Raw genomic sequence first — 13,651 nt, 5'->3', positions numbered from 1 at the left:
TATGACCGACAAATGAGTTGTGATCAATTAAAATTTTTATTTTGTGATCAATCAATGAATTGTGACCTGTGAAATTTTTGATTTGTGACAAATAAAAATTTTGATTTTGTGACCGATCAACGAATTATGACCTATGAAATTTTCGGTGTGTGATCGATAAATAATTTTTGACATATAAAATTTTCGATTTGTGAATTAGAAATAATTTGTAACCAATTAATTTGATAAGCTGTGACCAAATTTAATAGATTTGTGACCTTAATATGTATAATTAATAAAATATTTTGATTAATAAATTTTAACAATATCTGAATTTTGAAATTTAAACCTTTTTTTCTTAATTTTAAAATAGGGAATAGATAAACTCTCATAAATGAATTTTTCCCTGGTTAAAAAATGGGTCAAAGGCCCAAAAAAAGATTTCAACCGGGTCAACCGGCTTTCAGAGTAATTCCCACAAAGAGCATACAGACTCATTATTGGGTCAAAGTTTCCATTTTTTATCACTCTCTTTTTTCACACGCACAGAGGTGCCAGCCTACTAGGTGCTTACAAGTTTCAAAAATGGAGTTTTCTCCCAGCTCCCGGCGGGCTCGAAGGCCTCCGCCGCCGAAGAACTCCGACTTGTATTCCACTGTCGTAATTAAAGACGATGCGGCATCAAAGGAGCTCGATCCCGATCCAAAATCATCGGATATATACGCCACAATGGTGTACAAAGACGACGTTGTTGAAGACGAGGAAGACTCGCTTCCTCCTTTATTAAAACGCCTCCCAAAAGACTTTGGTGGAGGTGGTTATGACGTGGGAGATTCGGACGATGACGATCTCGGCGGTTCGAGTTCGGGAACTATGATTGTGAAAACTAATCGGAAGCGATCAAATTATACGGAAAGGAATGTTTTGTTACCTTATGCGAAGCCGCGGAGTACGGGGATGCCGACTTGGGATAAGAGAAGCCCCGAGAGTAAAAATGTGAAGGAGGAAAATGTTGGTGATTTTTCGACGTTTGTAGTGAGGGGGAGGCAAGAGAAGGACGAGGACGAAGATGAAGGTGAAGTCGGGGAGGGAGAATTTGGGACTGTGATGAGGAGTGGCGGTGCAGGTGGTGGGAGTGGAGGGGGGACGATGAGGAGGGCGGTGGAGAGTATGCAGAAGGTGGGGGAGGTGGGAATGAGGGGAAACGGGAGGCAGAGGAAGAGTGGTGGTGGGAGTAATAGTGAAGGGATTGGGCAGACGCAGGTTAGTCGGAAAATGTCGTCGAGTTCTATACCAGATAGTGTCATCAGGGAGGATCCCTTTACTAAGTACGAGTTGCTGCATGAGCTTGGTAAAGATTTGAATTTTACACTGAATTTACTTGCAATTTGTGGTTGTAGCCATGGTGAAATGCTTTTGTTTATTTGGAATCAGGAAGATGGATTATTTTGCTCAATTACATGTCTTTTAGATGGTTGTGACGAAGATTTGAAATTTTTGGTACATAACCAAAAAACGTTGTTAAAAAATATCTTTTCCAGAAGGTTTGAATAGTCTTCATTCTTCTCCCATTTCCCGGATATATGGAGGGGGGAATCCCCATGCTTTGGAATTATGTGAACTAAAGAATTATTATCTTTTGATACTATATTAGCAATTAAATTTGAAAAATTTCCATGATTCAAAGTATTTTTGTAGCTGAATATTAATTGTTATACTGACATTTGCACATGAATAAGTAGGGAATTAATGGTATACACTTTTTTGTGGGCGCATGGTTGTTTACTATGGTTGGACTTTCTTGTAGGATTTGGCTTCACTTTAAGGTTTACAAAATCTATCTGTTTCTTCTGTCATAGCACGTTAATAAGTATCATGTTTAGAGGAAATAAACTTATAGGATCTATATCAGAAAAAAAATGTTAGATTTATAGGTTGACAGAAGAATTCTATCCTTTTCTGACTGCAAGAAACAAGAGGAAATTTGGTATTTGGCAAAATATTTTCTTTTATTTTATGTTATAATTATTGAATATATGAAAATAAAATCTGTGAAATTGATTTTTGACCGTTTAATGTTTGAAGAAATGATGAGCATAGGTGTTTGGGGTAGATGATTGGGAGGAGGCAACACTTAAAGTTCAACTTGTTCCACTTCCCTTCCTAGAATATAAATAAAGAAATGAATGTATACGCCCAAAAAGTATCAAGCTATTAACTTGATGCATATTCTATTTCATCAGGGTTTTTGACCGTTTAATGTTTGAAGAAATGATGAGCATAGGTGTTTGGGGTAGATGATTGGGAGGAGGCAAGCAAACATTTTTATGGTTGTTTTAGTTCTTTTGTACGTATGTGAAACCCGACTTTCATCATTTAGAAAAGGAAAATATGTTGGTTGATCTAGTTAAGCAGGGTTCTTAATTACCGAATGTCCTTAAGCAGGTGGAAATTGATTGAAGCATTGTTGATATTTATGTTTCGTTTCACTTTTGAGACCCTCAGAAAATGCAAAAGTAGAGAGTAACCGAATGTGATGAAACCAATGTACAGATCATCCTCAAAAGTATTTGTCCTCTATTTTATCAGTATGACATCTATCTATATTTTTTACGTTCACAATATTTGCTGTCTTTGATGTGTGATTTTAGTGTCTTACTTAATATCCACTCACTCTGCTGCACTAATTGTTCACTTTTCTTCAAAATTGTCCATTGCATACCTTATTGTTAAAATGTTTGTTTTCAGTTCATCGGTACACCGCATTGGATGGCTCCAGAAGTTATTCAAGAAAGCCGTTATGATGGCAAGGTAAACCTGCATGTTTTGATGTGGCCGTTTCTTATAGGCAGCTTACAAAGATTGCTAAATTAGGAAATAGCTTATTTGATAGTAAATTACAGTGTTTCATAAATAAAAAATTCAAATATTAAATGAATTAAAATAAACAAAAAATTACTAAACACATAATATCCAATATTTGGCGTTTCCCATCAATTCTTCCAGGCTAATTGGAAGTTTCTTTTGTAAATAAAATAATGAGCAAGATGGTAGCCAAGTTCAAGCTAACATACGTATGGAAACTAGGCAACCATGCTCAAGATAGTCTTTTATCTTTACTAACCAGAGAGAACCATGGAAAAACATTATTGTGATAGGAATTATGTGCACTGCTCTTGATATTCAATGAGTGAAGCACATGAAAGCAATGAAAATGCATGGAAGTTGAAGATACATCAAGTCCACCTGTATCTTCAGAGATAAAGAGCGAAGGAAAACTCGACAAATCTTGACAAACAGAGAAGTCCTCAAAACGAAACTGATTTATTATACAAATACCATGGTAGTGCTATTAAATATCCATTATGTCCATGTTCAAGAATGGAAGGAAATGGTTAATCGTTTGTTCATTGTACATTTCGATGGACAAGTAAAAATAGTTGAGGACTAATCTCAAGGGGAAGAGTATCATCAAATGAACCCTAACAATATAATGAGACTCAACCTCAAATTCGTTGCTAATAATTTATAAAGTAATGGCAAGTCTTCAATGTTATTAACAAGAATAGCCCTGTAGTCAGAAACTTAACACAACTTCTTGATGTTTAATTGAGACTCTTTACATGCCATACTTTGGATGAAAACTTCACATTTGACTCAATAATCTCAGTCTTTAAATGTGAAATTCACTTGCACTCCTTTTCTTTATTTTAATAATCTTTCTTTGACTCATGAGAAGTTCCTTAATGTGTCCCAGTTTCATCCTTAAAAAAACCTTCGTCTGGTTTTTTTTATATTCAAGTTGCTTGACGTAGAATGCAATGATCAGAGAATGAGATTACGAAAGGAAGAGAAGAAGAGAAGAGAAGGTAGAGAAGAAACGGGAGAGAATATAGAAGAAATTGGGGAGTAAATATAAATTTATTTATAATCAAAGTCTAAGGATTACAATTAATAAGTCCCCTTTATAAAGGTTTTCAATGAACCTGTTCCAAGTAGGAAACATCTAATAAAATCGTAGAAAACCTAGTAAATAAACATATGCCAAGTATGAAACATCTAATCTAATAAAATCATAGGAAATCTAGTAAGCAAACGCTTAACTTTCTTAAAATAAGAATTTTAACCTGGAAAATGATAATCTAATGGGATTTCCATGGATAGGTTTTACCTAACACAAGACAAGAATAAAGAATCTTTTTCCAATTAAGCCAACCTTATCTTTTCAAACATTTTTCCGGTTAAAAAATTAAGTAATTTGTATAACCATTAAGAGTAATGTTATTTATAGTAAAGACCACCAATAGTCTCCCTATGTGGTATATACATGCAATTTTGTTATTTGATACATTAAGCCCCCATTTGACACCCATTTTTTGAAAATGAAAATAGAGGGAATAGTATTTTTTTGAAAAATGATTGGTTGAAAAAGAAGGAAAAATTTTCGATTTACGTGTAATATTATTTTATGAAAAATTGTGTGATTGAAAATAGGAGAGAGAAAAATGGAATGTAATGTAATTGAATTTAATGGAGGCCAAACGGGGGCTAATATGGTAGTTTTTTATTGTCATACGCATCAAATAACAAATTGTCAAGTGTATACCACATATGACGACCGTTGGTAGTCTTTATTATGAATAACATTATTCAACCTTTAATATCAAATTTCAAAATTATGATTGCAAACCAAGTGTAAATAAGTGATTTTCTGAAATTCTTTCTCTCACTTTCAATGACACAACTCTTTAGTACATGATATGATTTTGGCATATAAATAACCCCGAAACTCAGATATCTAAATCGTATGCATATTGAAATAATCGTCGAATTAGAAAGTTTAATTTCAAATTTTTTTTGGAGATAGTCAAAAATCAAGATATGTTCTATTTCCCAAAAAAGGAATTTGGGGGGGTAACTTTTTTGACAATAAAGCTCAAAGTCGGGGAAAATACCATAAAATAAAATTTCCTGATTGTCAATCAATTTGAACACATACTTCATAACTGACTGAAAATATGCTATCCAATTCTTTGGCTTTGTTATTTGATGGTATTTTTTGCTCACAGTTGAAATTATATCTCCTTACTTAGAGGAGGGGTGTTATTGCTAATATTTTCTGACATTCTTGCTCAGGTAGATGTATGGGCTCTGGGAGTGTCTGCAATAGAAATGGCAGAGGTATGTTTGTAGATTTGGTCTAGTTATAGTATAATTGATATTTATTGGCCCTTTCAGCAATCCTTATCCCCTTGCTCTGGGTTCCCAGTTTTAATCCTTTTGAGGTTTCTATTGGTGCAGTATCAATACTGATGTATGATTTGCTGACTCTTCAAACTTTTTCTATTTTCCAGGGACTTCCTCCTAGAGCAACGGTTCATCCTATGAGGGTTAGTCTAAGAATTCAAGCATATATACATTTATATTACTTATGTCATCTCATGATTCCAAAGTGTTGCATTATGAAATTGTGTTATTGTTACAGTTGTATTGTAATTTTGTTTGTCACTTGTTAAGGGTTTATAAGAAAACAAAAGAATATCACAATTGCATTTGCATCATCATATTGTGCCTACCTAATTTATCATTTGATATTCAGAGGATTAACATATTCAAAACTTGTGATAGGTATTGTTTATGATTTCCAGTGAACCTGCTCCAATGCTCGAGGATAAAGAGAGATGGTTTGTCTTTAATTCCTTTTTTTAGTTAGTAAGCTTTATCTGAAAGGTTGCTTGGCTATATTGCTGAGTTGTATTATTCACTGGTCTATATGAAGTTTGCTGCCATTCATGACATTCTGATACTTCTCCATTATGCTGCTATGACACTCATCCAAAGACATCATTAAATATGCTTTTGCATGACACTGAAATTATTAGCCTTCTTACTTTTTGGTCCTTATATTGTTCAAAATCTGCATAAAATTGATTGAAGTCACTATTGGAATATGAAAAACCCTAATTAAATCAAAGTCAGTGCCGGCTGATTACACTGCCCACTCATTCACATCGATATTCTATTATCCCTCATTTCTACAAATGGTCCTCAGTTCAGCTACTTTTGCTAGTTTTTGTTTTTGTTTTTGTTTTTCTTTTCTTTTCCTTTTTTGTTTTTATTTTTTTATGTAAACTATACTAATTCAAGTTGATTTTATTTTTTATTTTTTTTAAAATGAATTACAGTGTATCATATCACGCCAATATTTTTGTTATAATGCTCAGAATTAGCCATTTAAATCAATTAGGGACTGCCTTTCAGGAACTGTGAACATTCATTTTCTTGCTTGATATATTTTGCAAATTCTTTAAATGTAAGAATATTAATTAGAGTAATAAGAAGTGAAAAGGACAAACACTTCCCAACCAGAAAGCAAAGTTATAATTGTACATAATAATTCCGAAAATGCCACCACTTTCACTTTTCTTTTCATAAATTCATAGCTAATTATATCAAGTGTGTTAACACTTCAATGTGAAGAGCAATCTTTTTTTATGGTTCTGGAACCAACGTCCTCTTTATTAGGGTTAAGTTCTTGCTTATACCCTCAAATTTGAACTAATGAAAGTATCTAGGAGATGGGAAGGTTCTGGAAAAGGATCAAATGTAAGAAGATAAAGAAGATTTCTTTTTAATTGGTGGAAACAGGATTATAGAATTATATTGCTGTACTTCATTTGAAAATTTGATCCTAAATGTCTTCACGTTGAAAATTGGGATATTGATCTGCTAAGAGAAAGCCTGGCACCCAAGGTCCATGTTCTCAGAGCTTTAGCAAACCCAGCATTTTATGGCTATGATCACATAATTTTCATAAGCCAAAAAGTCATCATTAGGTTCCTGAAATTCCGGCCTTAAGTTGTGGAAAGAGAATGTAGAAAATTTTAGCTTTTAATCTCCTATTACATCTCAATATAATATATATGCAACCTATCTGCATTATATTTTGTGATTTGGAGACAAATAATTTATTGTTTCAGGTCACTTGTCTTCCATGACTTTGTTGCTAAGTGCCTCACAAAGGACCCCCGCCTTCGACCCATGGCAGCTGAGATGCTTATGGTATTTCTTTTCTGTTTTTAGTTGTACATATTCAACTTACACTGAGACTATATATAATCTTTAATAGACTGTTGAGCATTTCATGATTTTTTTTCTTAGCCATTTCTACTGTACGTTTATTGCTCTGAATTATTAATTCTTTTCAGAAATTTCAATATTGAACCAGTGCTTCAATTGAATGGATATTTCCTTCTTCTTTCCACTAAATTCTGATGCACTTTGGATAGACACTGCAATTTATTTCCTTACGGGTAAAATTGTACTAGCACCACTATCATCATGGGAGTGCCTCCTTGAAGGATTAGAGTGGATTCCTCTTGTTCTGTAACTAAAATTATTTTATTTTCACACGTAAATTGTCTTTTCAAAATCCAATTTAATATTGGACCACATAAAACCACCAAAACGAAAAAGAAACACAGATTGGATAAGCATCCAAAAGAATGCATCACACCAACGAACAAGCAATAGGAATTCTCCAAAAAAGAAAAAGTTGAACAAGTGGCGAATTTGTGTTAAGACAGTTGAATTGTCTCCATAAAATTTATCTTATTTAAGTGTATGTTGCATTTATTGCTTTCTTTTGCTTCTTACCTTTTACTCTGCCCTTTCTGTATGCAAGCACAAATTCATTGAAAAATGCAAAAATGAAGCTTCAGCAATGTTGGCAAAGATTGAAAAGGCAAAGGAAATGAGGGCATCAATGGCTTTGCAAGCACAGGATACCACATCAAGCACTTCATTACCTGGAGTTGGGGTAAACTGATTTTATTATTGTATCATTTCAAAACGAGTTCATTTTAGTTTTACAATCACGTGTCCTTTTTTCCTTGCATAAATTGTAAAAGGGAAAGGATGTCCTATCTTTCTCTCTCTTATACGTGCACACACTTGCCATTTTCTCAAATTTTTAGATTTACCATTAGTACTTTTTGTAGCCACAGGGAGATTCAACATCACATGAAGCTGTTGTCAACACTGTTCCATCTAAACGTCGTGACGATTTGCATGTCCTAAATGGAGCTATCACTGTCAGTGGTACAAATAAAGAGGCATCTCCTGGTGGAGCGGAACCAGATGGAGAAGGTAATGTCTCTCATACTCTCTAAGTAATTTGAGACTACCTATCCACATATGAGACCTTTGACTAACTGAGTTACTTAAGGATGAATTTCTACTATGGTTTTTCTTATAGGTAGTCACCCTTAAGATACTTTTGGTAAGAAAGTACGGCATACCATGAGGATCGTACTTGCATTGCTTTATTTTTCTTCTTTCTAATTGTTTTTCTTTGCTTGTGGATGACTGTTGGGGTTTTATAGGATTGAAACTCAAATTTCTGAATTTTGCTAGTGTGACGACTTCTGATATAATCTTCCAGGTGACCTTGGCACAGTAATAGTTCATGACAGAGTTGAAACTGGCAAAACAGCTACTGTGACAACATTAAAAAGCTTAAACGAACCCTCTCCTGCTCTAAGGCGTACTGGAAGTCTTTCAATCAGTGGAGTTGGAGATAAAGCAATCGACTCTTGGTATTCTTCTCTCTAATTTCCAATTTTTCTCATGAGGACCTGATTGGCAACCATCAAGAAAGAAAATGGAGGCGTCTTTGCCCTTCAATTACTTGTGCATTATGGTTGTGCCTGTTATTCAACTCTCTTTCCCATGTTATCTGACTTTGCTTGCATATAATGAGCAGTTGATCCTTGGGATGAGTAATGGATGGAAAATGAAAAGCAAATTGATACTCACTCTCCTTCTCTCTCTGGCTAAAAAAATTTAGTTGTCACCGGGAGTAGGAAGATATGAAGCTTTCTACCCATGAACTGTAAACTGAACACGTACGACTCAAAACTTATCCTTTGAGTCATTAATATGTATCATAGAATAAAAACTTTCTTAAAAATATAACTTTCGTCCTAATTACAATAATTGAAAAAGAAGAATTACTAAATGATAAAAGTAAAATAATAAATTGTTCAATAATATCTTTATTATACCACCAATGGCCAGTTCCAAACTAAAGCGCCTCAAACCTTAATTATTTGAAAGGGAAAAAATCATAAATAGTGAGATAAAATCCCAATAAGTGAGCCACATAAATTGTAATTCATATTAAAATTTAGAAATTCTTAACATACATAAGGAGATACAGGGATTATAAACCCAATTTAGGTGGTCATAATCTCCGTACATAATCATGACCTACATAGGGAGATACGGGAATTAAGAACCGTACTTCGTTGCTATGATTCCCGTGTGTAGCGCTACTAAACTCTAGTCCCTTGAACTTACACATGTAGGATCCATATCATATTAATAAATTGATTTTCGTATTTTAAAGTATGAAAAGATTCAACATAAAACGTATGACTACACTTGATAATTAGAAGATAATCGTAGTAAATACGTATAGGAGAATTTAACTTCTTCAACAAAGTGATAATTTATGTGTGTTTGTGGGTGTAATTTAGGTGAGGTATTTATAGGTGAGTTTAGGGGTACTAAAGGAAAATGTTATAATGGTGTCCCTATAATTGTGCACTAAATAAGGTAATGAGTTATATTAATTTAATAATTTAAATCAATCGATCTATATATATATACACACACACATGCATGTAAATATAGTAATTATATAATTTAAATCAATAAGTCATAATTATATACGTATAGACACATGTAATTATAGTAATTATTATTATTATTTTTTTGTTGATGAGGAAACTCGCAGCCGCTACCCTTATGGTGTGCATTTTGTAAACCCTCGAGCTGGCGCAATAGCTGCAAACCACGCCAATCAAGTAAACCGCACTAGGCAAGTCCGGTGCAACAAGCTCGACCGAGAAAATATTGATAGAGGGAATCGAATTCGTGACCAAAGGCCTCCGCGCTTACTTACTCCACCAACTCGGCCACTCCATGAGGGGCTAATTATAGTAATTATATATAAAAATAATTCTTCTTAATCCGTGCCAATTCCTTAAATTAGAAATGGACATTATGCTCATTTCCATAATTTTTTCCTTAATAAAATTTAACTTTTTTTTAATTAAAACAATTAACATAAAAATATATATATATATATGCGCGCACACACACAGAGACATGGATAAGGAATTTTATCATTTTTCTTTAATCATTCTTTGAATCTCTCATTTAATCATGGACGGAGTGGCACATTTATGGTAAAAGTGAACAAGGAATGAACTTTCTTAATTTATCTCACATAAATGGTATTTTATGTATTCTCCATCAAAATCATGCCCATGTATAAATCCATACAGAAACAGGAACTAAGCTAATAATTCATGATCTTTTCCTGACCTAAAAACAGCAAGTTCCTAAATTGCACAAGGGATCCCTCAACTATGGGCCAATGTGCAATATGGTCCCTAAATAATGGAAATTAGTCAATTTGGTCCCCTAACTTTCAACATCTTACACTAAGGTCCCAAATTCAAGATTAACGACTATTATGACCTTTCAGGGTGTTATAGAATAGTAGGATCTTAATTTCCTTTTCTTTGTTCTCTGATCTCTCATTTGCATTTCGCACTAACTTGTTGCTAATCTCTCCAAACATTTCATGATAAGGCCTTCATAAAATCTGGAGGGTTGCTTTGTGCTACAATTGTTATTTCAGAAAAATTGTCTGTTGGTATATATTTGCATTTGGTTCACTTTCAAGTAAGCTATTAAAGTATTTTATCACCTATTAGAATATTGTGAGTTCTGGTTTTCTATTTTTACTTTTTGTTTCTATTTCACATTTTAATATCACCTTATTTGAGTATTGCAATTTCATAGTAGTAGTGAAGTTACTTCATATACATGTGCATAAATAATGTGTCTATAACTTCTGCAAAAAATTTTGAATGTAAACCAACTTATTTACGAATTTAACGTGTCAGGATGGGCAATGTCCCAATTGTAGGATCTCGAGCATCTTCACCCATGTTTGTATCACCCGAACAAAACCTCAAGGCAAATAATGTTCCCCAAGGACCCGTTGGCAGTAGTGTTGGCCTCACTGGTACTTCACTTGCTAATGAGACTGTCAGCAGAAGAGCATTAGACAAGGTAGTTTCTATCCTCAATTTTGAAATTTCACAGATGAATCTTTTCCTCAATGTGATTAAAGGAAAACGGAAGACTAGAATTTTATTTAAAAGCATGAAATTGAGATTGATGAATTTAATTGACATGGGTATTGGACAGATATGCTATGTGATTGCAGGTGTGGGTGCATGATTGGGAGGATGCTGATATGATTCCTAGAAGAATTGTGACTGAGATTCTCACCGGAGCCGGTGAATAAATAATATAAACTCATATAATGTATAAAAGGGATAAAATCTATACAAAAGAAAAAAATAAAATAAAAATAATAATAATCCACACAGATAGTGGATTACAAAAAATTACTCTGGAAAATATTTCAGAAGTACCTCATAATCACATGGTGGTGCAAGAAGTTATCAAGAAGTGATGGTTGGGATGCTGGTTGGGTAGCAGAGGGGGTTTGCTGGTTTTGGTAGACCCTTGCGTGTCATACTACATATAATTTGTAAGCTAGTATAACCCATTTAGGATTTCGCCAAATCACGTGACTGACTGAGGTCACACACTGAAGAGTGTCACTCAAGGTAGGCCCTAGGACCACATCTCAAATCAACTTATTGGTCTTACGTTATACTCTAGTATCATTTATTACCGACTGCCAAAATTGAATTTGAGCCTGTTAGACATCTAAAACTAAAAGGAGTAGCTTACCTGGTAATCAGTCTTTTTCATCTGTGAGGTTTGCTCTTGCTTAATGCGAGATAAATAAGTTATAGAAGCTGCTATAGTTTTACATGATGGATACCAAATAACTTCTAGTTATCATCCTCCTTTTTAAAGGTCTGGGTTGCTGCTGCGGTTTCTTTCTTTATTTGAGTCATGGGGATGTGATTGTGCTCAAATTTGCATGTCTGATCTGAGGTGTTTTTAGATATATTCATGTTATCTACAAAGTTTCTTTCAGTTTTGCGTTTTTATATTGAACTTTATCCTGTTTTATATATTCTTATTCTAGTTCTATCTCTATGATAGCTTTGGTCCATATATTCTGCTGGTAATACAGTGCCAATTCCATTTTTGAGGGCGACGGATATATCCCCCATTGCACTTTTGTCCGACAATGTTCTTGGAGGATGGCAGCAGGAGAATGGTGGAATGGTGGCTATAGAAACAATGCAGGAGCTTTTTACTGGCGATACTCAGCCTAAAAAGGGTAGAAGCAGACAAAACGAGGTACTCTCTTTCTCCCCCAGTTCTCTCTGTGTTGATATCTTATCGCTGTTTTATTTAACGGCCTTTGTGCAATACAGGTGCCTCTTCCTCCAAGTGTATATCAAAGGCTTACTTCAAGTCCAACTCTAATGAATCTTGCTCAGGCATTGGCGTACCACAAAATGTAAGAAGTTTTTTTTCGCCCTAAGAATGGAATATAGTTTTCTATCATAACCATGCAAAAGTTGTGGTGTAATAACGGCCTAGCCTAGTGCAAGTCTTGCTTCACTTTTGGAAACGATGTACTTTATAATTCAAATATTTTATGACTCGAATGAATGATGTTGATTTCTTGAATGTACTTCCAGGTGCTACGAAGAGATGCCACTTCAGGAAATGCAAGCAGCACAAGAGCAACAGACTATTCAGAACCTTTCTGATACTCTTCGAACTATTTTACGGTTATAAAATTTTGAATTTTTTTTTTTTTTTTAAAATGGAAATATACATTGATTGTGTTGTATACTGTACTATACATTTTGAAATGACAATTCAATGAGTTTGGTAAATAATTTGTTTTCTTACCCATTCGACAAACTGTTGGTGTTGCTATTCGTCGCTTTTACACAATTATTAATGTCTTGTGAAAATTGCTGGTTGTACTATGCCTTTATGGGTTCTATCTGGGAGTGGATGTGATTCGGTCCGATTCAGTTCCGAAGAAATGAGAGAAGATTAGAGTATCATTGGATATTTTGAACATGGAAAAAATAGATCTGATTATGTAATTGAACCAATTTGCCAATTTGATCCTCGTTTATTTAATTTTTTAGTGTAAAATATATAACAATTGGAATGGAGTAAATGTGAGGCGTTGTAGGGACGGAATACATTGTCATGCCATAATATTAAATTGAAGATATTATTATTATTATACCAGAATTACAATAAATGATGTATCAACTTTATTCCTTTTCAAGAGAATATAATGGTTAGTTTTGACAAATATATTTAATGAAATAATATGGAAAAAAGATAAACTAAAAAATATATTTAACATAAGAGAAGGGTATAATTGGAAATTTAAGCTAATAGAGGCGGTTTATGAAATCTATGGATCTACCTGATACTATCAAAAATCGTATTTTTCGATTTTTCGAGGATGAGGACTGAGAAAAAACATGAACAAGACCTTCCGATAATTGAGAAAAAGGCAGTGAGGTGTGTCATCGTTGCTCCTCCGATGTTTAAGTTAGAGAGGAAAATTATGCGAAAAGATATATGCTGAAGTTGTATGTAAAGACGTACCTAAATAACGATCCAAACATTT

The 13,651-nt window shown here is 33.9% G+C and overlaps 1 protein-coding gene across 1 annotated transcript; it reads left to right on the top strand.

Annotated features, from left to right (window-relative positions):
* The first annotated feature begins 500 nt into the window (after positions 1-500).
* Positions 501-12,808, top strand: LOC111381705. Its single transcript, XM_023005519.1, has 15 exons — positions 501-1,532; positions 1,839-1,900; positions 2,533-2,567; positions 2,728-2,790; positions 5,116-5,160; positions 5,334-5,369; positions 5,608-5,663; positions 6,960-7,041; positions 7,664-7,798; positions 7,980-8,127; positions 8,423-8,576; positions 10,959-11,127; positions 12,142-12,342; positions 12,420-12,505; positions 12,690-12,808. Exons 1-15 carry the CDS (start codon positions 565-567, stop codon positions 12,787-12,789), a joined length of 2,340 nt encoding a protein of 779 aa, XP_022861287.1. The 5' UTR covers positions 501-564; the 3' UTR covers positions 12,790-12,808.
* Positions 12,809-13,651: the final 843 nt, after the last annotated feature.

The sequence above is a fragment of the Olea europaea genome, unplaced genomic scaffold, assembly GCF_002742605.1.
Source record: "Olea europaea var. sylvestris unplaced genomic scaffold, O_europaea_v1 scaffold236, whole genome shotgun sequence".
Classification (NCBI taxonomy): domain Eukaryota; kingdom Viridiplantae; phylum Streptophyta; class Magnoliopsida; order Lamiales; family Oleaceae; genus Olea; species Olea europaea.
Note: the sequence above shows the minus strand (reverse complement) of the source record. Positions and strands in the feature narration are given on the sequence as shown.

Excerpts from the sequence above, each read along its gene's own strand:
- LOC111381705 (XM_023005519.1), top strand. The coding sequence starts at position 565 with ATGGAGTTTTCTCCCAGCTCCCGGCGGGCTCGAAGGCCTCCGCCGCCG. Across the intron at positions 5,161-5,333 it reads CTGCAATAGAAATGGCAGAG|GGACTTCCTCCTAGAGCAAC; the intron begins GTATGTTTGTAG and ends TCTATTTTCCAG. Across the intron at positions 5,370-5,607 it reads CAACGGTTCATCCTATGAGG|GTATTGTTTATGATTTCCAG; the intron begins GTTAGTCTAAGA and ends AACTTGTGATAG.